The sequence below is a fragment of the Haemorhous mexicanus genome, chromosome Z (assembly GCF_027477595.1).
Source record: "Haemorhous mexicanus isolate bHaeMex1 chromosome Z, bHaeMex1.pri, whole genome shotgun sequence".
NCBI lineage: Eukaryota > Metazoa > Chordata > Aves > Passeriformes > Fringillidae > Haemorhous > Haemorhous mexicanus.
This window is the reverse complement of record NC_082381.1, coordinates 46,836,621-46,863,754: the sequence shown is the minus strand read 5'-3', so window position 1 is coordinate 46,863,754 and position 27,134 is coordinate 46,836,621. Positions and strand designations below refer to the sequence as shown.

The following is a 27,134-nucleotide window of genomic DNA, read 5'->3' as shown; positions in this document are numbered from 1 at the left end:
GGAAACAGGGATATGCTGAGGACTCTGACATGCAGGGCACTGGTAGAAGACTAGTACTCCTAAAATGCTGACATCAATATATAAAGCTTTCTTACTGCTTAGTGATGTTCACTTCACTTGAAAGAACTGATAAAGCAAATGTAACACTCTACTGTTATTTCCTGCTGACAGGCTCTGTTACTATCTATATAAAAACACACTACCAAATTTCTTGAAAAACACCCCTGACAAACCATGAACTTGCCTATAGACAATGAACGCTATAAGCTCAAACAAACGCTTAAATAGCTACAAGTTGTCATGCAGAAGCTACAGCTTTTGCATGACAACTTAGTTATTCATAAATGGACCATATTGAAGGAAGCAAGTCTGGTATTCAGCAATTTATTGCCAACTCAACCAGCACTTTGTGTTTTCCAGGCTTAATAGAAAACTTGCTTCAAATCTGAACTTATAATTTCTCTTGTCTTGTGTGAAGGTAGAAAGTGATTTCTTGTGCAGTGCAGATAGATGGAATTACCACTGATAGTAGAAATGAATCATACTGCATGAGGATGGCTGACCCTTGGTGATGATCTGGTTGTTCTTTTAGCAACATGTTCAACATGCTCTGTGCCCCCACCAGCTTTGTCACTCTAGACAAAGCTGGTGAGCTTTGGAAAAAGAGCTCCGAAAACGTGGAGTTAGTCTTTCCAGTAGATGCATTCACCGCTGCAAAGCCCAAATGTTCTGTTTTGGGTGAGTTTTCCTTTTGGGTATTTTTTTGTTGTTTTGTTTTCGTTTGGTTTTGTTTGTTTGTGGTTTTGTTTGGGTTGTTTGTGTTGGTTTTATTTCTTGTTTTGTTTCTTGTTGGTTTGCTGTTGTTTTTTGTGTTTGCTGTTTTGGGTGGTTTTTTCAGAAAAAGCTTGATGTTTTTCCATGGCCAAATTATCAATGCTCCCTGTAACAGATTATCTCCGATCCCATGACACTCACTCCCATTCTCCCATGCTTACTCTGAATAAGCATTAGGAAAGTGATCCTGGTTGAAACTAACCAATGTGGTCATACAACCTTTCCTAGAGGTCAGTATCCATGAGCTGGCTACCCAATCAGTGTCAGGGCTAGCATGGACTGTAAGGGTGAGGAGATGGGACCAGTCCAAATCAGTTTCATGGGTATGCCTTTGAAGTAATCCTACTCATTACTGGCAGAACTTTTAATGTCAGTCACTGAATATGCACATACAGTGGAACATTTGGTCTTCAAACTAGACCTCTGTAGACAGTTATAAGAGTCTATAACCTCAGCATTAAAAAAAAGAAGAACCCTCTAGTTGATTAGTATAGCATGGATTTATCTCCATCTTTATTTTATTTTAAAATCTTATTTCCTTTTTTCCCCTCAACTGGCAATTTAATGGACTTGGCATGAGCTAAAGAATTCATTATCAGTCTTGAGAAGAATTTAGCATGACATTTAAAGTAGTAAGTTAGTGCTTAAGGAATAAACTTTGAGAGTGTCAAATATAAAAATTAATTGACCCAAATAGAGAGTAGGGAATACTGTGTCTTGCAGGTACTTTTAATGCAGATGAGCATATTATGGTGACAAGTCTTTTACTGACCACCATAGTAATCTGCAGCACAATCAGGAAAGTAACACACATATGAGTTGCAGTCAAAAGGAAACTTTTCCAAAGTATTTTTAGGACACTCTCCCTTCCTTGCAGAAGCCCCTGGCACATATATTAAATCAATGCAACAATAATACTGATAAAATTACAGGTTAATCAATTTGGCAACAAAAGGGTCAAGTGCCATGAAAAAAACTCAAGCTTGCTATTTATTTATTGACACTAATAAGTTACTCTTTTCATCACAAATCTGTCTGTAAGATGCAAGTGTCTTTCTAAAGCAAACATTTTATGGAAAGGAAAAAGGGTAGGCCACCAACTGAAAGAAAACATTTATTGAATCAAAGTCAATACTTTCCTTTTAATATCTACAAGCCAACACTGAACTGACTTTATTCAAGAATGAACACAATGTACAAAAAAAGTATGTCTGTTATAAAAATATGTCAATTTTTTTCCTGGCTATTGAGCTGAAAACATTTTGGCAAGTGCAAGATAGGTTTGGCAAGCAAATTTAAACTGCTATTACCAATAACAAAGATCAAATAATTTTATAATAGTTTTGTAGTATATTTAAGAGTCATTGTTAAAGTGGCATTGGAAATGCTAACCCCTAAAAAAAATATATGTATCACTGCACTGCCATGTACTTATGCATCCAGACAATTGAACACCTTATCAGGAATCAGAATCTTTATCAGTGAACACTATCCAACCTACTTGGAACTATTCAACCAGATAAGTGACATCTACCACTGAAATACAACCTAGGGAAGGCAAACTACCTCCACAGCTGTGTATTTTCTGTGTTGTTTACAAACAGAGAGAGAAGCTTAGGTAGGTTCATAGATATTTAAATCAACCAGACAGCTGTGGCAATGTGAAATCAGGGAAAGGTTATAAGGAGAATAAAGAACCATTTATGATAGTAGTCTACATGCATTTTTGCATATAGAAATGGATTTGATTAGGATCAGTTATGCCTTATTTGTTTAGATGGTTTGGGTCTTTTTCCCCTCATAAAAATCTAATGTAATCAGGCCTCAAGTAATTGACTTCTCTAAAACCACCAGCAAGAAGCAAAAAAAGGGACCATTTATAGAGATAATCTGAAAACAGTGCAATATTAAATTGCAGTTTCACAACGCGTGAAAGAAACATGCTTTGGAACCTGAGCAAAAGGCATTTTACTGACTTAGTAAAAAGTCACCCTGTATGTTGTTTTCATTGGCACCTGTTCTGCCAGATTAGTACGTCGCTCTTAGCAACTTCCATGGCCCTAAATATTTAGTACACAGAAACTGCCAACTACTTAGAAAGGTCTACTAAACTTTTCAGCCAATATTGCAGGCAGTCTGACATGCTGCTACAAAGAAATGACTGCACAGGTTGAAATTAAGGAAAACTGTAGAAAGAAAAAGAAGCAGCCAAACATGTTGCTCTTCTGTGTAAATAGACTAAAGCAATTCCACAACACTTTGATACGGTACTACACTGGTTTACAGTCCCAAGGTCAGCTCTTTCAAAATAAATATACTGAACATTTACAACAAATGCCTCATGAATGCAAGCTCTCTCTTTATTATTTCAAGACCAATTGGATAAAAACTAAAATAAAGACATGACTGAAGCAGCTAAGTTACAAGTCCTTTTTCAGAAACAGGCATGACTTGGTGCCACAGCAAAATTTTTCACATCTGCACTAAGCAATTTTTCTTTTTCTTTTAGCACCAAGCAGGCCACCATAAAAAGCAACCTCACAAAGCATGCGTTCATCTACTCTGTTGATTCTGTATGAAATAATTATTTGTGCTTACAGGTCTCAGACCTTTCAAAAATTCAATGAACATTAGGTAATTAAAGACACTAGTGGAAACTCATTTCATTTCTAAACTATTTGAGTGGAGAAAAGATTAAAAGACTAAAAAGCAAAAGAATATTGAGCATTAGTATTTCTGAGGAATGAGGAAAGCTAAGATTGGTGCTTTAATGCGCCTTAGAACAACTAAAAACTGACAACCAATCCTAAATAGCTCTACGTGCATGATACTGGGGGAGGCCAATGTGTGCATGCCACTGAAAGGCACAGTCGGACCAATCTGAAAAGTGGCATCATCAGAGCAGAACAGCAACTTTTCACTGGACTAATCACGAAGGGTGAACACTGAGCCATCACTTCTCTTGTCATGAGCACAGAAAGCAGTCACCAAGGCAAAAGAGAGGACACAGGAAAGAAGATACAGGAACTCACATAAACCTAAAAGACAGAAAACATGCATTAAACCAAGTTTTGAGCATTTTGACCATTTTCCAACTGCAATACTGCTATACATTGACTTAACACCATACATATTATGAAACCACTGCAAAAGTGGTACTATAATCACATCACAAACTTCTTAAGAGATTTGTTTTACAACTAACTTCACCTGTGAAGACTGGCCTACAAGATCACCTTTTAGTTAAAACGTGCTTGAAGTCAGACTGACACAGTCAGAACAATCTGCATTCCATTCTGTGAAAAAGTAACATTCTTAAAGGATACCTAATTTTTTACTCAGAAATGGATTTAAAAACTGGTCATCATAAGGACACAGGTTTTTAGAGGGAGATAATAATGAAGCAGTATCATTGTTTTTCATACTGCTTGAACAGTGCCTAAAAAGGAGAATGAAATACTTACAGGAAAGTTATCCCCAAGGTTATCCTGCCTTTGTATCTACAAGCTGCATTTGAACATTTGCAGATAAGCCACCTCCATAGCCTCCCTTGGATTGCATCTGATTCTGAATTGAGCTGACCTGGGGATAAAAGGGAAAAGAGGGGTAGAGGAAAGAAGAATAACAGTGAGTCATAGCATCTTCTTGCTTTTAATTTTACTTTTTCTCTAGGTTTAGTTTCCCAGTTCTTCTTTGTTACCAGTAAAGCTATATTACTTTTGCACAAGGACACGCGCATCCAAGTCTTGCTGAAATTTCAACTTCAGCACGTAGCTCAGCAGAAAAGATCAAAGAAGTGGTGCTGAGGCAAAAGTTCTTCCTCTCTCCTAAAGAAAACTGGCTGATTCGTGGTTTCACTGACCCACTTGATTATTCAAAAAAAAAAAAAAAAAAAAAAAAAAAATCTTTTACTGGCATGGACTCCACCTGACAAACTAAAATTTACCTTGTTATATGGAAAACATTCTCTGGCAACCATGATAAAACATAAGTTTATCACTAAGTTTTTAACATCATTACATTAAAAGTGTAATATCCAACTTGCAAATACCTGTATGACTAATTGAGATCATTAAAACAAGGCTAAACTAGGATTTTTTGTATCAAAAAGGACCCTTTGGTTTGTGGCAGATTTTTTATTTATCTATTTACGTGACAACGTACAATGCTTCCCTTAATTTATATTGTTCCTTTAAATGGAGGGCATTTATTTTTCAAACCAGAGTCGATCCAAACTTTCCTGTACTTAGCTTATTTGAAGGTATTTTTAGCCTGATGCATATAAATCTTCGTGCCCACCATTTCGCGCCTCATGTTTCAAGACATGCACATCCTGCTATGACTTTCACTGCCTCTATCACCAAACAGAAAAGGAAACCCATAGTTCTTTCCTGCTTATGTTGCATGAGTCAAAATAATCATGTCCAAGTGCCTGGAGGAAGACAACTTGAATCTTCAAGGTTTGGCCCTTTTTTCTCTGCATCCCAGAGCATACATAACAACTACACAAAGAGTGGAAAATAACATTCATTCAAGGATATGCCTGCAGGGCACCACTTGCAATTATTTCATCTATGCTCCTTCACAGAGACCTAAAAACACCACTGGAACATCACTGTGGTGTATTAAAATAGCACAGGAGAAATATTTCCAAGCAGCTTGCACAATATTCCCTGTCTACAAAAACAAAACAAATATATTTTCTTTTCCACAACAAGTAAAACACATGCAAATGTACAGAATGCATCAGTAAAGTCATTCTTCCATGCAGTTTTTTCAAACCTATGTGACAAAAGAGCCTGTTTGTTTGATCTGTATCTTCAACAGCATATTGCAATGCTATGCAAAGGATCGTGTTTTTATGTATTTCAGCAGCACAACGTAAGGCCATTTTACACTTTGGCCTTTTGCTGAAATAAGTGATACATCTGCAGCAAAGCAATACTGCCACCTTATTCTTCTTCAGGGAAAACTGTTCAGGGCCAATTTTCTAGTGCATCTGACATCAAAGACTACAAACTCAGTAAAAGAGTGTGCTGAAGTGCATGGGGACGTATTTAAGAAGCTGCTCATCTTCTTCACTAAGCATCTTTTGCTGCCCATGGGAAAAAAACAAGGTCTGAATTCAAGTTTTTTCCTCAGAAAATAATTAATCTACACATAAATGTATTCACAAGAGTGAATACAGGATCCTGGTAATTTTACCTGAATGAACTCTGGCTCCAGCATAAAAAAATCCTACAAAAATCCCCAGGCCACATCACCTTTCCATCTAAAAACTTGCTTACAAGACTTGAAAATTTTAGAGAGTAGCAAATCAACACAAATTGCAAGGCTGAAGTGCAGGTTTTCAAGAGTATTTCTAGGAGTTAGACTAATTTCTCTGGTTCATGAGTCACACATGAGTAACTGAATAAGGAAGTATCGGTCTTTAATGCAGAGACTACTGCCCTTAAAACAGAGAATGCAACAAATGGAACTAGTCAGCATTAACATTTCAGTAGCTATTTTGTATATCAACACTTTTGTAGGAGACATACAATGTTAAAATTGCTAAGCAAAAGAGGTCTAACATCTGTAGGCTTTTAAGGGGGCATTCTTTCTGAAACACCCTCCTTTTGAGGCTGAGCAACAAGAACAAGCATTGTGAAATGCAATCTTTGGTTTCTTTTTTTCCCAAAGATGCTGTTGCATTTTTCTGATGATATGCAACAGCATGGTTCTTCTCTCTTATGTCAAATTTAAATGGGACTTAGGGATTTTAAAGATTTTGGGAAGGAAAGAGGATGGACCCATTAAGGGTCATGCAACCAGTTGTGCTGCTTATGCATCTCATGAAATTTCCTTCTTTCCTTTTTTTTACCCTCCCTTTCAGAATTAGGAAACAGCACAGACAGATCTTGAGAAAGAAAACAATGGGAAACTACATGAAATACATTAAATCAAAGACTGAACTGAAGAATATGAAGCCTCAGAAGAAAGAGATTTCACCATGGACTGTGAAAGCAAAATAGGGATGGAAATGAACAAGTGCACAGAGGGCTCCTGCTGTTTAAGTACACCTCTGACAAAGAAGCAAGGCACTCTACAGCAAAGGAAAACAAAAAAGCAAAATATTTCAGAAATATTCTGAATAGTCAGAAAACTATTCAGTCGGAATTGTAAGGATGTATAACAAAGAATAATGCTGATGAAAAAAAGGCACAAGGCAGACTGAAAGTGAATAAAGAACCAAATGTAAATAGAAAAACAGTAATTAAATCGCAGGTATTTACCTAAGTTATTTTAAAAAAGAAAGCACAAAGAGGTTCCTGAGGGAATACAATGTCCATACTATAAAGGAAATTATGCAGCAGAAGAACATGTGAAGGTTAACATTGTAATCTTGGAATTTACACTGCAAAGAATGAATGTGGAGACCACCAAAGAGGCAGAAAACATGCAGTGTGAGAAAACAGCGATTTGAGTTTCTGAAGCAAGGGGAGTGGGAATGATTATTTCCATCTAGGATCAGAAAAATCTTGCTAGTCATTGAAGCAGCACAATATCAAAATGAAAAAATAAAAAAAAGAGAGAAAGAGCTATTTAGAAGCATTCAAAATGAAAAAGTTTATGTCGAGAGACAATAACAACTACCCACTATCTGGGGATAAACTGGTTATTATGCAAGAAAAGGACGAGAGCAAGCTGGCAGAAAGTGAAAAAATAAAGCTTCAAGCCACCTACACAAATCTCAAATAAGGCAGCTCAGCTATGAGAATGAGGAAGGTTCTCTCAGGAGAGACAACAATTACTGAAAAAGCAAAAGCCACACTTTAAAAAAGTAATCAAACAAGCTGGTCACATTATTATCAGTCTATCATTTCAATTTATAATTGCCATAAATATTAAAGTAATATATCACATTAAATAGGGAACCAGCTTTAAAATTAAAATTTATCAAGTGGAATCTGTGTTTGGCCATTTAACTTGCTTACAGAGGTTTGACTGAAAATCATTTCCAACAAACTATGTTGTTTTCGAAAAAAGGTATTGCATTTTTTGATGTTGAAATTTTCTAGCTTTGTCCTTCCTCATTACATGCTGAGTTACAAAAAATTTTTGTCTGATCTCAATAACACCAACTTAAACTAGCTGAAGCTACAAATTACCTCCCTTGCTTACATTTAAGCTTTTTTAGCTCTGTTTTCTATTCTGATACCTCTGACAGAGATTTTTCCTCTTTGTCAACTAGTCTTTGTCATCTCCAAATATGTTTTCCTTTAAAGACTATTAATAAAGTCAAGAAGTATTTTTCATCTACATACAACCATTTTCTATATTTTATATTATTGACCTCAGAAACAGATTGGTATTTCACAGAAATTTGAAGCTCTAAAAGATACATGTCTTTCCATAAGCTCATTTTCATTATTTATTTTAGCTTCTGTTTTTTCACTTTCAGAGAGCTAATAATATTTATTGCAGCCGTCTTCTACAGGATGCTACAAAATCTCACTGTGACACTGCTTGCTCTGGAAATAATTCACACTGCAAACAGGGCTACAGAATATAGAAAAAGCTCAGCAAGAACACCCAAACATAAATTTGTGAGCACATAAACTGACATAAGTTAGAATTCTACAGGAATTATATTTAAAACAGCTTGAGGCATTTAAGGTAAGAAATCTAGTCAACTATAAGACAACTATAAGATTTCTCTATATAATACCTGAGTATATTGTCAAGTATACATCTATTTTGGTTCATACATATAATCAGACTGAATTTTTAGTTTAAAAAGTATTCTGTATGATTTATACAGCATCTAAAATGTGTTATCAATAAATACAGGAATTTAAAAATATATAATCTGTATTCTTGAATGCAAGTGTTTAGGACTTGGAATTAAAATGCTATCAGGTCATTCTTCAGTTTCACAGAGATGCTTTCTTATAGCTGAAAGACTCATTGCTTCAGCTACAACATACAAATACAGTGTTCTTGTATTCTGTCTAATATGAAATGATGTTCATCCACTCATGCTTACTGAATTCATTCCACTGAATAGGTCTCCAGATCCTACATGAGCAGTGTGAACGAAGTTTGTCGGCTCCCCAATCATGCTTCGATCAATCCGCCGTCGTCTTTTCTGAAAGGAAGGTAAAGAAAATATCTGAGATTCACTGGAAAGGCAAAAACACTATGTGTCATAAAGGCAGAAGTTAACCATCTATAGGAAGGATATTGCATACACTGTAAGGTACTTTAACAGAGTCAAAAATCAGAGACCAAATTCTGCAGTTAACCACGACACTACTGTCCTTTTCACTTGGAGGATGCGCACCAGACAAGCATGGATACCACTCCCAGCATTTAGGCCAACAAAACATTTGTTAATAACCGTAATAAATTCCATATTTATTAAACAGTATTTGCAATGTTTCATACAGTAACTTCTGCCTATATTTGTATTTAAATAACGGTGGGACAGATCAAATTTGAGTCATTCAAAACAAGAATTAAGGATTAAAGCATGTTAGAATAGTCTATGAAGCCACTAACCTCCAGAATTTCTTATGTGCATGCCCTGATGTCACTGTTTGCAATATACTTCATGGCAATGTCCAGAACAGTGCCTTGAGTTTGAACAGGGTTAGTCACAGATGTACCCTTACTGAACTCTGAACCCATACACTCAAGATAACTTCCAGTCTTCATGATTCTTGACTGAGCTGAAGGGGTGCAGTGCAGTACTGAGGCAAAATGCCAGCTCAGGGACTTTTCTGATTCCTATACCATGCAACAGAAGGCAACAATTGCTTAACCTCTGCTTCCTAATTTTCAGAGTCAGAGCTTCATTTTTTAGTAATCTAATAACATGCAAGTAAAAAAAAATAGAGGCAGTAAAGAACTTCCCTAATTAAAGCTGCTTTGGTTGCCTGCCTCCAGCTAAGCATTGCATTTAAAGGATTAAAAAAAAGAAAACCCTACCCTCATTTCTTAGGCCAGAGCCAGGAGCTTACACAGAGCAATTCATGCAGTGTGTAGTCACCATATGCCCATACTCTGAAAAATGCCTGCATTTGGAAAAGGAAAACCAGCCACGAAACACAGTTCCAATATCTCACTTTAAGGTATGCTGCACAAAGTAGAGTTTAACAGCTAAAAACTTACTTGAGCTCAAGTGAAACCTTCCCATTACCTTAAAGCTCACTCGGTCTTGTTTTTAATCATCTCTATTTCTAATTGGCTATGAGAGTGTAAGACCACACAGACTCAAGGCACGAAGGTACATGCCTCGAGTGGGCTAGCTACTATTTCACTAGTTACAGATGAAATCCTTATGAATCAGAGCCCATACCTATGAGAATACATCACAGGGTTTAGCCAGCAAGTATGAAACCTGTCCTGCTCCTTTTCTCCTATTACAAAAGGAGATTTCAGTAGGTTTCAGCACCTTCTTGCATGCTATGAATAGCTGGGATGAGGAGGAACATATGAAATTCTGTGGGAACAGCAAAATACAACGATCTGATCTATGCTAAAACTACTAGTGAATTCTCTAATTCCAAAGAATTTTGCAAAGTCAAAAAAGCGATCAAATAAAATATTCCAGCTGTAAAAAATCTGTATTTACACCATCATGTACTGTAATATGCTGTAATGTTGACACAGAGAGATGATCTAGACAGCTGTATGAAAATACACTTCTTTAATTAAAACACTTAAAATTATTTAATGCCTGCAGCAGTTGCCCCTTCCCTCTTTTAATAAAAACAGCAACCAAATGTATGTATCTATACAATACACCCGTAATTCATTTTAGCAGAGTTTTCATGCAGAGAAGATATAGACAAACTCAAAGACTTTAAATTTTTCTTATCTTGTTTATGAGTTTTTAAAACAATTTAAGTTTTTTTTTTTTTGTTCAAAGTAACATATTTTACCCCTTAACTTAAGATCACTGGAATGCCATTAATGAAGTGCTGGATCTTGTGAATGACTGTAAATGATTCTCCACTAATCATCAGGTAGTCAACCAGTAACCACTACTTAAACTGCACTGCCACCAAACCATGTCTCCTATCTTAACTGAGTTCCTTATCAGATGCCATCAGCCTGCTACCCCCTAACATGTGCCCACTGACGTGAGCTCCATGAAGCTGTGGAACAGTATTGAAATGCAGTGCCACAAAACAGTTCACTGTGAAAGCAAATAAAAAAATTTATTGACTTTTTTTTTTCTGCAGGAGTACCCAGCTTGCATTTACATTACTATTTTAGCTTGGATCCCGAGAATGCTTTTGAAGCAACTTTACAAGTCCTCACTTATCATGATTCAATTTTAATTTTAGACTAACCTTGGAGTGCAAAAATTACACTTTTTAAAAAATAAGCTGAACTAGAAGACTAACTGATGCTCTCCAATCGCTATCAGACATCGAGGCCAATGAACCAGGTGAACCAGGTCGGAGTAGATCACAAGACATCCAATACACATCTTGACTCCCCAACAGCAACTGTTCTGCTGTCCTACACAGCTGATCCTACTAGAACATGCTGTTCCTGTAGACATGGGTCTCAGCCACAACCAAACTGATCAATTAGAGTATGTCAAGAGACATGGGGAGCACTACAAAAAATCATCTCTTTACAGGAGAAAGCAGTAGGGGAACATGCTTGAAAAGGTTACAAAGCTTTTACAGAGGACACCATAAATATTAGCTTTGCCAGGATTTTGTTCTGAAGTTGTATTTTTTGAGGCCTTGAATATGTAAGATACATGAGAAGAATACATGCATAACAATGTACGCATGCTAATGCAAGAATTAACACATGAGATTTGATTTTTTTCAGTAAATTGAATTTGAAATAAGCAGCACATTCATCTCCTACTTAAAAAGAAATGAAACATAGTTATACTCATTTCCCTCTACCATCTGTGGCTTTCTGTGCTCTCTCTTTGTGCAGCTCACAAACCTTCTTGCATGACTGATTTGTTGTGATGAAGGACTGATTTTTTGTTCTGGGAGTTAAGAAGTGCAGTGCTTGAGAAGTGGCCCTGTCTTCTCCAGCGCCACAGAAGCTGCGGCTGATCAGCTGAGATAATCACCATGACTTTTGGGAGGGGAAGACACATAAAACACTTCATGTTAAAAAGAAATAAAAAACGCTGACAGGGCTCAGCAAAATTTAATCCCATAGGCTTCACCCATACCTCAAACTGCTTGACATCATAGCATAAATACCCCTAGAATACATTCACATACCACTGATCTAGTAATAAGTAGTAATGAAATGTGACTAAAGGTCATCTATAAAACAAATGGACGCTTATGACACTAGTGCAAAGAACTTCAACATACACACCCCTGAGTATCTGTACCACCTAAAGCTTTGTTTTCAAGATGTTTCTGACTAAAGAAATAAATGTCCCAACCTAAATAAATGTCAGCCTAACTACAATGAATCCTGTGTCCTCTATTTGCATTCCCTGTGGATTTTTTTCCTAGCAGGAGGGAAACAGAAGAAGGTTCGTATTATGATTAGCTAACTTGACTGTTATCTTTTCTGACAGTTTCGGTCAAGTTGCTAAAACACGCGGTATCTGTGGACAAAAAATGCTTAAAATCTGTATTCAAGTATTTTTTCCTCTTTGCCTTGTGCCAAAGCACTTCTCCTTTTATTAGGAGGCCAAGGGGTGACATGGAGCACAACAGTGATGAGATGAGAGGAAAAGACCTGTAAAAGGATCCTAGAAGTGGAACATAAAGTCCCATCACTAATGGCTTCACTCAGTTTGTTCCCTTGACAGAAAGCTGAAGAATTTGGATTGCAAAGTACATACCACGCAATCTTTACACCATGAAAAGAAAAACTGATCTTGAAACTGAAGCAGAAGAGATGCAGGCTTGTTTGTTATATGTCTTGAGAGGAATGGAAGTAGTGTGAAGACCCACCTAAGAAGCCTTGCTCTGAATGTGTACTAGAAGCAATGAAACAGGATCACATTTCAGTTACCATAGAAATAAAGTAAAAATTCATCTTTTCTATTCTTAACCTGCAAGTGACGCTTTGCACCCACACAGCAGCATTTCCTTCGAAATACCAGATCAGAAATCAGAAAGCCTTCAACAGTTGCATCACACAAAATATTTTAATCCTGCAAGTTTCTTGAAACTTTAAACAATTTTAAACTTTTGCCTAAAAAGTTAAACTAATTATACCACATATTCAACCTGCCCTTCGGCAAAGCCACAAACATTTCACTGAAATGTTGTTTTTCATAGTTCCAAAGACTACTTGTTGCAAGAAATTCAAAACTGTAATTTGTTTCTTTAAACATACTGAGGGGTCCAGAAGTACGTAAAATTTCCTATCTACTCCCCTGTATTTTTGGCTTTCAGGGAAGAAGTTATCTTTTTTCACTATCTCCAGATTTTGTCCAGAGGTCAGGCTTGCTTCTTTAGCTCAAGCCCTTTCATAGGTGATGGCAACACTTGTGAATTAAGCACGCTCTCTGCCTGTATGAAAAAGACAAGTAAGGGAATTTTTTCTTCTTCCCGCAGTAACACACCCCTCTCTACTCTTCATGAGAGGGCCTCTCAAAAAAAAAAAAAAAAAAGAAAAAAAATCAAAAAAAAAAAAACCCCAAGCTTAAGACATGCAGAGTAATAGAAAGGTCTCAAACATATTAAAAAAATATTAAGTGGTATCACTTAGATCTTGGGAGGCTGACAACTACTTTCCTGATAGAAGCTGAAGATGCAAGTGAAATCAGCTTCTGTATGAAGTTTCTTACAAAGATATTCCAAAGTCAAGCGCCAGCCTACACTTGGTGGGTACCAAAAGCAAAGGAATCTGTTAAGCTCCAGAAGAGCACATTCTGCTAATTCTACACCAGATATCTTGAGATGGCTGTGACAGACATATCAGAAATCCAAGTCTAAGTGAAATGTAAGTGACAACAGCATTGCAAAGGATCCTACAACACAAAAGTCTGTGTGGATTCTACGTGCAGCAGGCAGTCCTCAAATGAAAGGGGTACTACAGGTGCAGATGAGGAATGCGCACTAAAGTACATGGTGGAAACTGAAGAAATTCAGGGGTGATGATATATTATTGCCATCTTGTGATACAAAATCTCCGAAAACAATGCTTCTTTATAAAATTCACACATATGGCATCTTTCTCCTATTGCTTACCCATTTATTTTATTCCACTTTACAAAACAAGAAAAAATGCCAACTCTTTTTTCCACACAGAAATATTCTTTATTCAGCTGTATGATGTCCTACTTACATCTCAGGATCTCAGTAAACTAAACTGTAAGAAACCAGGCAACAGAATACCCACTGTCCTCAATGTCTACAGGAGCAACAAATCAGTGGCAGGGACAGGCTGGATCTTTGCACCCCACACTAAGAATAACAAAATTTGGTATTTAAGTCACAAGTAGTAAATCCTTGTTTCAATCACTCTTCTCTAAAACTAACACAGACACAGTTACGTTGTATTGAGGAGAACTTTTTAAAAATTAACACTTGTTAATAACATCAAGCTATCACAAGGGAAGGATAACTTTCTTACTGCCAAGGTTTTAGCATTTACCCAAATGTGTGAGTGTTATTTTTAGTAACTGTTTTATACATATAGTTTTTACTTATTTAATATGCAGTAAAAATACACTGCTTATAGCATATTTATTAATTACTTAAGTTATATTAATATATCATGCACCTAAAGACATTTTTTATGTAATTCCTTATTTATCTGTGTCCCAAAAGTACAGGGCACAGTACAACACATTAGAAAGGAAATAACATGCTGAACTGATCTATCTAATCTGATTTTGTGCAATGTGTTTCCAACCAGATCCAAATCAATGTGAAGTGTTCCATATATAAAATGCCAAGTGGTGCACCTTCCTTTTTTCAATTACGATTATCTAGTCTCTCATTTTAACTATCTGTAGAAGAGGACGTTTTGTTCAAATTTGTCACAATTTCTCCTTATTCTTGAAGACACGATTATTTTTCAGGATGTATTATTTTGGCTTGATACATAATGAGGAAAAACCAAAACTATGTACCATGCGTTGGCATCTCAACTTGATACAGAGTAAAAACATCAGATTCCAAGATTACCTTTCCAGTCTTGTATCAATTTCTTCTCTAATTTCAGACTATTAAAAAAAAAATTAAAATTAGTGGAGATTGCGTAGATCAAGGTATTAATAGCACTGCACATTTCAGTGGGTTATGGCAGGAACATCTGTGGCTTCAGTGGGCCCCGTTCACCTGCTAGGCTTGCCTTCATGGAGCCAGCAGTGCTTACTGTTGGCTGGCAGGCTCAGCAACCTTGCCAAGCCAAAAAATAGTTTTCCCCTTCCCTTAAATGAATACTGTCATAAAACAGGCTTACCTCTCTTGGCAAATGCTAACTAAAGAAGATTTAATTCCTCTCCACAGCCTCATTCGAGATTTAATAAATTTACTTGCTAACTCCCTACATGGGAACTCTCCCTGGTGAGCAGAGAACTAAATGATCCATCTGCACGCTATGAAGAGTTGCTTTGCAGAATGGGTTTCTGTGGTCAGAGAATAATTGCTTAATGTTTATTGCCTCCAAAAAGTTTTCTTTTTTAAAAGCAAAAAGATGACTGTGCATTCATAAACACTAGAAAGTTACACAGCTTTTAATACTTGTCTCCACAACATGAGGATGAATTTTGACTGCTAGCTCAGTCACTACAATGGCACCAAATACAACAGGAAACAAGTCACTCTCTGATACTTCTTTGCAAGCCTGCCTTTTAAGTAACAGTATGGTAGTTAGAACATAATGAAATATTATAACTTTTAACATTGTCTAACCTTTGTAACACCAGGAGATCTAGTGCTAATACATCATTCCATTATAAACCAATCCAAACCCCAAACTCTCCGAAAGCAAAATAAATCCCAGTAGAGCCCCCCCAACTGCTACTCTTATGATAGACAGGGCAAATACAAAGAAGGAATATACTCCTGGTTTTCCTCTGTATCTAACTGCTGTATTTGTTTTCACACTATATGGGTGCACTATCAAGACATTGCTAGTACAGATACGATATGGAATTTTTTTTTTTTTTAATTAAATAAGAACGATCAGACTCTAGGTTCTTGCATCTATTGGGTTTGATGTTTCAGAAATAACCCTCATACAGCAAGCCTTTTTTTGGGAACTTCTGTTACCACTTATTCTAGTGATAATTTCATGATTACCCAATGCAAAAAGCAAACTTTTAATCTGCAAATTCACTTTGGGTTCTTTTTACAAATCAAGACAAGTGTCTCTGAGGACATTTCAATGATAGAACTGTTGAAACAGAGCCATTTGCTAGCTTTGTATTCAAATACTCAGCTGAAACTTCAAAAGCAATTGCAGGCCAAAGATTAAAAAAAATCCCCAGACAGAAATCTAAGGGAAGGATTTAATCAAAGTCAAGATAGTCAACGATTTCAAGATGGAGGATTTGGATGTTTAGAGGAGAAACTGAAACCCTTCCCTTTATTTTCCTTCTTTGACCTTTCACACTTTTTGTATCTGCTCTTAAAGAATACCAGCACCAAGATTCCCTCTGCTGTGGCACCCATCTGATCCTCCAGACACTTAACACACAGGAAGGGCTAGGTACTTGCTGAGAATAAGAAGTATCAGTTCACCCTGCAGAGGCAGGTTTCTGTCCTCCCACACACATGCTGTTCTGCTTCCAAAATAGTCTCATAGACAGAACATCTGAATGTGCCTCAAGACAAGCTGTGGTCTGAGATGCGTCTCAGTTCCCAACAGTGGCCCATCAAAATTGCCTAAAAAGGTTGTGGCATCTTGCATCAAACTCTACATAAGGGGGCTGTAAGGGCAAGGGTATCCCTTGCATTTGCTTTTGTGCATTGCATGTTTAAGATGCATTTCTCCACACTTTCGACCCTAAATAGGAACCTAAATTCATGTCAAAACCAACAAAAAGCATGTATGCATGTGAAGCTGGAAAGGTAACACCCATGTCTACCAACTAGATCATTAGGTAGCAAACTAACACTGTGAAAACAATGGCTGGATGTATAGGATCACCAAAAAGTCAGTGTGATATTTTTGAAGAAGGAAGGTTGCATGTTCCCTAAACATTTCCCTGAATATTGTGGTGTTCTCTTTTTTTCCAGCTGTTTTAAATCTGTGAGGTTACACTGCAGTCCATAATTTATACAATCTCCAAGTACTAAATAAAAGTTGATGAAAAAAACATGATACAGAGTAATATTAAAATTCCAGTCAGCACTAGCATACTAACATTTCAGCGTTTAATTCAACTTTTGAACCATAAAGTGACAATGACCATTTGAAGTGTAGGAGCCCACGTACTCTCTCAATGAGCCAGCATAGACCTAGGAGTTTCAAATGCCTCATGTCAAAACATTTCCCACACAGAAGAAACACAGAGATGCACAACTAAGGTAATGTGCAAGATAAACTGAAATGCTAGACACTGTCTCCAAAGCACAGAATTTCAGTGACAGATTTATTCTAAAGCAGTAATATCTGATATCTAAGCCCAGCATAACGATGCTCTAACCAATGCTGTGATCTCCATCAACAAGATACCAAAGCTGCTGCCCTCACTAAAACACATTTTTCTCAGTCTCCTACTTGGGCAGTTTTAAGCAGATTGTTTAGAGACTCCTGACTGATTAAGGATCTTGCAAACTGCGGCTTCATCACAACAGAAGCAGGAGGAAACTGGCACAGGCTTTCATGCCAGCTCTTAAGCAACAGAGGTAAGTAGCAGGTCTCCAGGACACTCAGCTTTCATTAAGTTTTCAGAAGTTCATAATGCCTCATGATTTCTCTTGCTAAAGGAGTTAGGAAATTGCGACCAGGTACTGAAGAGAGGTAAGGTTTTTAATAACATGAGCTGTTACAACTAGCATCTAATAAGCTGATTATCAAGTGTACACTGGATTTAGCTTTTAAAGCAAAACCACTTGGCATGTACTGACTAACTCAAGTGGAAAAAAAAGAATTATGAAATCTGATTGTCTGAGCTCAGCAAACAACTCAGCAAAACAACTAGCAGTTCCATTCATGTATAAAAATGTTAAAGGAAAAATAAAATAATCTGAAATGTCAACAAAGATGGCATCACCAAATCTTTGCAAAATCAGATTGATTTTAAGTTTCAACTTCTCATCAAATTAATCAATTTCATAACTTTATACATCAAACTGGACTGCATAATGTCTCAAACAGCTCCTTTTTTTTTTAGCAAATTCACTACCTTCTTGCATCTTCTGAAGTATAAGCTTTTTGGTTTGTTTACACAATATTCCATTATATTATGATGATGTTAGTCATCATATGACAAAACTGGCAATCGTAGCCTATGTTTTCTAAATAAACAGGAAAAAATTGCCAGATGAGGTCAAATGACTCTGAAAGACAATAGGCCTTTTAAAAAATGTGTTTAGCTCACACATCAAAGGGAACTTGTTTCATTCCAATTGCTTGAACTACCTTTAAGTTACACAGTAAATCCGAATCTATTCCTTGGCACTAGGAATAGCACTGTCCTTTTCAAAAAAGGTATGTGCATGTCATTGTGTTGTAGAAGATGCAGAGTGTACAAAGAGTAGAGAAGGCTTGCGTGTAATGTACCTTATGCAACATACGTGCTTCCATCAAGCTACAAATGCATTTTTTACAAAATGATTTGCCCAAAATGAGCTAGATTAACAGACTGACAGTCAAATTTGGGAACTTTGCAGAAGTCCTCACAAGAGCAAGAATGTGATTGTGTTTTCAGACACATTCACATGTAAGACATAACAAACCTCTTTAGATTAGTCAGCTCTAGGAAGTCTTACCACAGCATGGGACATAATTTCTTAACAAAACTGTTTGAGTGCTCAGTGATCTTAAGCACACCCAAAGCTTTTGTTAGTGTTCTATCTGAGGGGTAAGGAGACGTTCATTTGACTGAGCAGGAGGGGCTACATATTGTAATCCTGGCTACATCCTCTAGAGAACTACAGTTCTCATCATGCCAGATGAACTTTGAGGTATTTCCTGTGTTCTTGTTGGGAAAGGTCAGTAAGCAAATGGAAAGAAAGCTCAACGTGATAGAGTTCATGGCATGCTCTTATCAAGACTTTGGGAATTGATTTTTATAAAAAGCTATTAGAAGTTTCCAGAAAGCTTGTGATGTGGTGAGTCCTTGTATCATTCATTTAACCTCTCTTTTATGTTACTATAATTTTTCTTTACGGGGGAGGCTATACAGGAAAGTCAGTTGCAGCCTGCTCTTCATCACCATCTGAAGCTGGAGGCTTGTAAAGTAGTCTAGATGACAGGACACCTCTAAATGCCATCTGGTGCAATGCAGCTGCTCAAAGCAGAACCAGCTAGACTTGACTTTTGCAGGATCAGGACCATTTGTGTTCTGGGGATTTCAAAGGATGGACATGCAAATTTTTGGTCCCGTGTTTGACCACCTACATAACTATTCATTGTATTTACATGTTTAATTGGTGTTTTCTGAGTTGTAACTTTGGGCTGTGACTTCTCATACTGCCACTGGTCACCTTTAAGGCTGTCTGTCTTCTGTTCCTTCCTACATAGGTAATGGCAGACCATTAACACAAGGAGATGTCTCATTTCTTACAGTTGAATAAACCCAGTATTTCAGTCTCTCTCTCTGTGTCCTGCACAGCAGAGTTTTTGCCCCTTATCCATGTCATAGATCTGGATTGACTCTGGACCAGCTAAAGCATCCCCTGCATTGAAGGTAATACCCTTAAAGGCACTGCCATATGTTCTCACAAGCCTGCACATTGTGATTCACCTTTAACTAGGACAATAAATCAGGGCCCACATGGTATTTTCAGAAAATCTCTTGATGAAACTCATTGTAATTCCCTTACTGGGAAACAACAGATTTTCATGAGTTATGGCACTGTTTATTTTTTAGCAATAGGATTAATGAGTGGAAGATCTAGTACTTTTGCTACAGGCAAAGACAAAGCCACAATATTAATAGCAATATCCTCAGGAATCAACAAAAAAACACATAGCGACTTCATAAGTTTTAAACACCTCTGTGAGCACCATCTTAGAAACTTGGCATTAGTTTGCCTGGATAGTAGCAGCTTCTTGTTGGTACACATATGTGTATACGTATCTATGCAACAAAATACCTGAATATTTTCATGGTTTTCTGATGACATAATGTACTACTTACTTCTCAGTGAAATTTTACCAAAATGAACTTGCTCTAAAGGTAGATACTTTCTTCTTTTTTTGGTACAAATCCCCTTTTAAGGGAAGTAATCCCATTACAACTTTCTGTGTTTCAGTCTGAGACACACACTCACAACAGCAAACCTTTCTGGAGATCCTCCCATTGTCACTTCCTTGCTAAGTTATTTGTCACCTGAGCGACCTCAGCATTGTCTCTCCTGCTCCAAAGGGCTGTCCCTCCTGCTCCAAAGGCATACTGATCAGTTACAGCTTCAGCATGAGTGCTGTCACATAGCCTTGGATACCCTCAGCTGCAGTAGGGGAGAACAACTTGTAAGCATGGAATCACAAATTTCCTTCAGTGGCAATCCCATTTCTTGCTCTTGGGAGGACTTCTGCAAAGCTCCCAAATTTGACTGTCAGTCTGTTACTCTAGCTGATTTTTGGCCAATTATTTTGTGAAAAACGCATCCCAAAATACATTATTATGTGACCGTCTGTCTTTGCTCATGCTTGCGGCATCAAAGCAAAAAGGAGGTAGAACCTACACAAGGGAAGCAGAAACAGCCTCCCATGTTCTTCCCATACTATGAAAAATAGTCACACAATTGAAAGGTGATCTCACTAGTGGGCATAGAAATGGTGATACTATACACAAAATTATTAAAATACAATACAACAAGCAGCCAAGACAATTTAGCAAGGGATGGCCCAGTAGGTATTTTAGAGATCTTTACACATGAAACCTACACACAACATGGCTAGAAGCATCTCTGGAAGAGTAGTCTACCAGTAAGTCTTAAGAAATGTTCAAATCAGCAGCTGTGCTCAGATTTAGATTAGCTTTCTGCTCAGCTTTTGACATATTCAGAATAGCAACTAACACAAAAGCCTATGGCTGACATGTGGCAAATATCCCCAAATGACAGAAGGGAACTTGTTCAGGAACCAATTAACAAGCTCCAACAGAAGCATGGCAGCAAAGGAGAAGAACTGTGTGCCATTGAAAATCTGTGGGCTCAAAAGACAGACAATAAAGACAAAAGGACATTGTGTAGGAAAACTAGTAAGCCTACATATTTTATTACAACAAGGAACATTAAAAGGAAGCCCATTCAAGAAGTGTCCTGCTTTCCTTGGCAAAACAAAGGAATCTCTACTGCCTTGTCCAGTGTCCCATCAAAAGGAAAACACCAGCTCCAAACATGTACAGACTCTTTTGTGTAGTCCTGCTGAGGCATGCCACAATTCCACAGCTCTTGAGTGTAAATAATCACTACTACTTCAATTTCATCAAGTAAGGAAGAATCCTATATTCCTAACTTACTTGTCCCATTCTACTCCTCTAAATTCAGTGCTGTTGAAAAAATGTATTCAGGAGGAACAGCAGAAAGAGCTTCTTACTGTTCCACTAGCTGCACTACAGAAATTTTGTTAAGTCAGTTACAATCATTAGTCATAATTTACTGCTACACTCACAAGGAGTATCAACAACATCACCCCATCATTTCTAGAGGTAGTGTTGGCTGTTCACACTACTCAGGAGAACCTTCCTACTTACAAATCCATTTCTGTGGCAGCCTATCCTTCCTTATTTGCAGGTTTTCTGCACCAAGTTATCCATGATAAATCTATTCCTGCAAAAGCAGATTTGCTATTATTGTCTAGGTCTCCTACTTGCATATGTTTTGATACCATTAAATACAATTCCTTCAGCCTAATACTGGCAATTCTGAAGATGAATTCACTGTAGAAATCCAGGAAATATATAGTGTGGCTTCCTCAGTGTGTCAAGTTTAGCAATCTTACCAGAGTAAAACCAAATATTGGAGCTTCTTATGACAGGAAGAACAGGAAAGCATTGACAGCTGCACAGGAAGCTTTGGCATTGCAACACTGAGCACCATGGAGATATCTAAGATTCCTCCAGGTTCATGCATTATTGGCAACCTCAGGGCAACTGCTTTCCAGTTTCACAAGTGCAGTCAGCTTCTACCAAAACCAAGATACACCCAACATTTCCTTTTGGCTATAGATTTGCAGCGACTGGCAGCTAAAGTCAGAAGGAAGAGTATAAAGAACAATAAACATACAGAGCAAAATCAGGTCTTCTGAAGAGCTGCTGGCTGGGAATTTTTAAACTGGCTGCATAATAATAACTGTACATTATTTATAGTAAGTATTTTTCATTTTACTCTTCAGCAAATTGAACCATGTGATAGCTAAAAAGACAGAACGTAACTCCATCTTCCTAACAACTAGAATGATGAGTACAGAATTGAATAGTAGTTTTTGGTAGGAAGATAGATATTGTTCCTAAATTAAAGAAAAATGCCAACAACCAAAATAAAATATTACCACCACTACTCTGTGTTTCATAACCAGAAACAGGACAGGTACCCTTTGCTAACACCCAGGTTTTCAGTGGACGATGGTACCTATGCCAATTTAAAAAAAAAAAAAAAAAAAGCTTTGAACCACTGGCTTGGTAGCATGACAACTGTGAAATCTTGACCATTTTCAATGACTTTAAGAGTTCCCTAAGCCACACTGTCATCAGGCTGTATCACCCAGAAACATGTTTCCACAATCAAGGCACAGAATTTGCAAGAATTGAATTTTCTTCCCAGATTTCCTGCATGGTTTCTATGCCTAAACCTTGCTCCACTATCTCACCAGGTTTCCCTGAACATCTGTCAATGTCCTTGCACAGAGGCTTTAGAGTAGCCACCTACAACTGCTGTCTTGTACAGACATTGACACATGCTTCTCAATTGTGGTATACAGTTTTAGGCTATGGAGAGATGTATACTACATCAAAATAATTTAGGACAATAATTGACTCTGGTTTTCTCTAAAACATCATTACAGAAATTTTAAATGTAATTCCTTAAGCCTTGAAGTTCATTTTAATGCATACTGAAAATGCAAATACATTTTGAGTACAATTTTTGAATCTAGTATTTGTCAAAACTGAAGGGAAAAAATATTCTCCACTAAGAACACCACAAAGGTATTTGTTTTCCAGCTGCAAAGCTAAAGAAAAAAAAAAAAAAAAAAATCAGGATTCAGTATTATCATGAGACTCAACATACCCTTCTAGGGTTTACTACATAAACATATTGAGAAATTCAAACCTTTCGGCCCTTCCCAACTGTTTCCCAGCAAAGTTTACTTTCAGACCACTCTTCTGAGTTCAGGAATTGTATAGTTACAGTTCATTTTCTATTCAAGAAACAAAACCACATAAAGTTGCAGTGGCTGTTTATCTGGGATAACAGTAAAAGCCCAAATCATACCAAAGCCTGAGTATCCTACAGAAATTCTTGTCTTAGGCATTATAAAAATAAGTGTCTGCTATGTTTGGGCATAAAAAATGCCCAAACCTGTCAGTAAATACTCACCCTTGCAATGCCTTCAGAGCCAACATTGCTAAGAACCTAAGCTGAATTCTATTCCTTCTTGGGCATGACCAAATTATTTACTAAATTCCAGTGAGCTGAAGCAGGGGATTGTTCACAGAAAGCTCACTGTACCAGTGTGGGAAAAAGATTCAGCTTGACTCTGAACACAGTGGGAACTTGCAGAGCTGGACACTGGAAGTTCAAAAGTGATTTCTTGGTCAGAGTCAACGACTTGATGTACATTTTAGCGATCAACAAACAACTTTAGGGTAAAATAGGTTTTTGAGCTGTCTCAGGGCATCTTTCAAAGGGAAAAGTCTGCTGGTCATTTAGACTACAGTTACAAACACACCAATACCAAATAAAATCTCACTCCCTTTATAATTTTTTTTTCCTTTTCACTGGGGAATAATGTGAGCTGACTAGTTCTAGAACACTAAATTACGTAAATTGTTATGTAATGTAAGGTATTGTAGGGTAGCTGGTCACTTTTCCTGCCATAAGAATAGATCAGACTGGTGCAAGCTCTTCTGTTTTCTCTTCCTAAACAAAGTAAACGTTATCTACACAGGTGTCTAGTTTAGAGGCACTGAGAAACAGACAAATATATTGTAAAACATGACTTTGGTGATATGAGACATGCTACTAGTACACAAGGAGAATAATTTCACTGACTCAGGGGATGATCAAGACACTCTCACATTTGTAAGGTGTTACAGCATTTGCTTTGCAGCACTTAAGTCAGGTGAATATTGGTCCTGTCAGAAACTCTTCTTGTTTCATAATCTGATTAGATACAAAAAAGCTGTTTACAATGAACATATAGTAAAAATAAAAAAAAACCAAAAAAAACCCCAAAAAACCCCCAAACCAACAAAAAAAAAAACCCAAACCAAACGATGTAATCCAGAATTAGCATCATCCATTTTAAAATCTAGCTAGAATAAATTTTTGCCTTAGCACCCAAGATGAGCTGCCTTCAAAGAAAACCATGATGCTTATGCACATGCCCCACAGAAACTACTAATAAGCTTCCAAGAGTATCTTTGCAGATAGCAGGATCCCAGGGAAGCACCAAGGAAAATACTCTGGCAGTTAGGTTTTGCTGTAATTCAGCAGATTGTCCCAAAACACACAAAAAAGAACCCAAAGCAAACAAAACAACCCCACCAACTAAGCAACAAGAAAACCCCAAAACCAGAAAACAACCAAAAAAACCCACCACTACCACCAACAAAACCCCAGCCAAAAACCTTCCAAAAACCAACAAAAAACCCCAACCAACCAAAACAGACCAAACAAAAATCAACTGAACAGCAAAATCCAACCCACAATACAACAAATATTTTCACAAATCAGAAAAAATGTCTTTGCTATATACAAGAACCTGGAAATCCCCACAGTGTTCAGCTCTTTAAACATTACATCAGCTAACACACAACTATCTTCGTGCCTCAGTCAATTTTTTGTCAGGTTTTAATCTAGGTGTGTATGTATGAAAAGGTGTGAACTTCCTCTTCATTGTCTTCTCTGTGTAGCAACATTAATCTCCTTTACATAATGGAAATGTTGGCATTTTTTTCCTGAGTTTAAAAGAGCAGCTGAATCTCAGTGATGTGAGATGCACGGCACACGTTTTGTTTCTTTAGGGGTAGGACCATGCAAAGAGGCTTCAACTGCATCATTTCCAGTTTTCCAGCAGTCACTTTAATCCATGCTTTCATTACAACCACATCTTTTTAAGGTTCTAAAGTAGTTTTTAAAAGCAATAATTTAGTAGCTTACACAGAAATCTTACTTCTTTATTCCCTGAACTACGCAGATTGAAGCTTCTTTCCTCCCTCCCATAAATTTTCCTTTCTTTGCATTATTAACCCAGAAGCAATTTAATTTTCAAAATTTAGTTCCGATGTTAAAAAGAGAAAACATGAATTTGATATTCTTCCATGGAGAGTAAAAGGCCTGTGAGCTCTTTTGCCTGCCGCTCTGTGGATCAGCATGCCTATTCTTGTATTGGCATTTTTCCACACCCCACAAGTTCAGCAATGCCAAGCTGCTGCCACAAATGCAAGCAATCCAGTATGCTGCATATGTGTATGTATGTGTGTGTGTGTGTTTACATATCCTAGCATATTTCTCTGGAATTGTGCCTGGCAGGACTTGTTCTCCCATTTTAACAGCAATTTGGTATTTGACCACCATTCGAGACTCTAGGAACAAATGGGGTTTTAGCAACTGCAGTACAACAAGCAGTATTTAAAGTAGTATTTGTTTCAAACAGAGTAAAATAGGATGTGTCCTATACAAATTTTACTCTTTGAAGAAATATACTTGAAGTGGATTTTAGCTTGTAAGCCACCTACATTTAGAATATATATCGTAAGAGTAATTTTCTTCCATAAGTAATACACTCCTTTGATACAGAGCTCAAATTCCCAGTTGAACACAGGCATATGAGCTTTCTTTAGGCAATCCCTGAAAGCATCAGCTTTTCAGCTTGCAAAATAAAAAAAAGCACCCCAAAACAGAAGTTTTATGCAAATATACATAATGAGGTGAAGATTAATAACTATATTTTATGCAACTGTCTTTCTTAAAATTTATTTCCCCCCCTCTAAGGGGGAGGAAATGATCCTTTAAGTTTTAGCTTTGATAGCTTTTAGATTCTGTGCTGCCTAGGTGTGTAGCTCTGAGCTTCTTATTAAGTGTAAATAAGTTCTCTTCACAGAGTAGGTAGACAAAACAATCCTTTTCCAGCTTGAGACCAAGGACAACTGTTACAAGTTTCAGTCCCAAAAAGCACAGGAGTGGACTGAAGAGAGAAAACAAGAAGGATGGGACTTCCTAACCTGAAGCTGTAATCGGACAATTAACTCCAATTTTGAAACGGATCAAAACTTATAAAAGTATGAGACCTTGAGACCAGTTGTCTATTTTGTAACCATTTTGGGTCCATCTCAGGTGTAGCCCTGGCTGGGCTCTTGTACTGCCCAAGGTGTATCCATTAAGGCCTTTTAATAAATACCTACGTTATTCCTTTAGCTCAGTCTAGTCTGTGTTCCAGGTCAGCCTCCCAAGACATCAGTTCCACCTCTAAAATTCTATCATCCTGCTGTAATCTCCAATTAACATCTATTCATAAATCCTGTTGGAAGTATTTTCTTCCATTTTATTCAAATTTGATTAATTTTTCACTATGTCATCCTGTACGTCCCAATTTCTCTGTTCTTCCCTAATTTAAGGTCACAGACTCTGAAGCCACCGCTGGACCACCATGAAGCTCTCCAAATAACCTGACATTTTGCAACTGTAAAACAAGAATTGCAATGTTGAACCTTCAAATGAGTCAAGCATGAAATGCGAGAAAACAGAATTTGGCACCAGAGACAGAACTGGAGTGTTTCAGCAAAGGCAAGACTTGAACCTACTTGGAGCTGTCTGAAGCCAGAATAAAAGAATCTAAATTTCCAGAGCATTTACCTACACTCAGCAGTCATGACACACTGCCCAGGGGAAATGTTTTTGCTTTTTAAGCAAGTACAATACTTTCCAAGGTCACAGTTTCTTTTAACAAACTTGAAGTACAAAGCTTTGTGTTACGCCATTTCCTACTCAGAGAGGTGGATGTAAATCAGAGGG

General features: G+C 37.2%; 1 protein-coding gene and 1 long non-coding RNA gene across 3 annotated transcripts in view; one reads left to right on the top strand and one right to left on the bottom strand.

Moving 5' to 3' along the window:
- Positions 1 to 1,935: 1,935 nt before the first annotated feature.
- The window catches only part of CDC42SE2 (CDC42 small effector 2), an 82,551-nt gene continuing 57,352 nt past the window's right edge, over positions 1,936 to 27,134 (bottom strand). For both annotated transcript variants that reach the window (XM_059836723.1, XM_059836724.1), the window contains exons 5-7: positions 8,864 to 8,965; positions 4,299 to 4,416; positions 1,936 to 3,872 (exon numbers count right to left, since the gene is read on the bottom strand). In XM_059836723.1, coding sequence (XP_059692706.1) covers positions 4,318 to 4,416; positions 8,864 to 8,965 — 201 coding nt within the window. In that variant the 3' untranslated portion in view covers positions 1,936 to 3,872; positions 4,299 to 4,317. The remainder of the gene's footprint in view (positions 3,873 to 4,298; positions 4,417 to 8,863; positions 8,966 to 27,134) is intronic.
- Positions 18,914 to 26,965, top strand: LOC132322350 (uncharacterized). The gene is made up of 2 exons (XR_009485102.1): positions 18,914 to 19,061; positions 26,738 to 26,965. It is a non-coding gene; the product is annotated as an uncharacterized LOC132322350 (long non-coding RNA).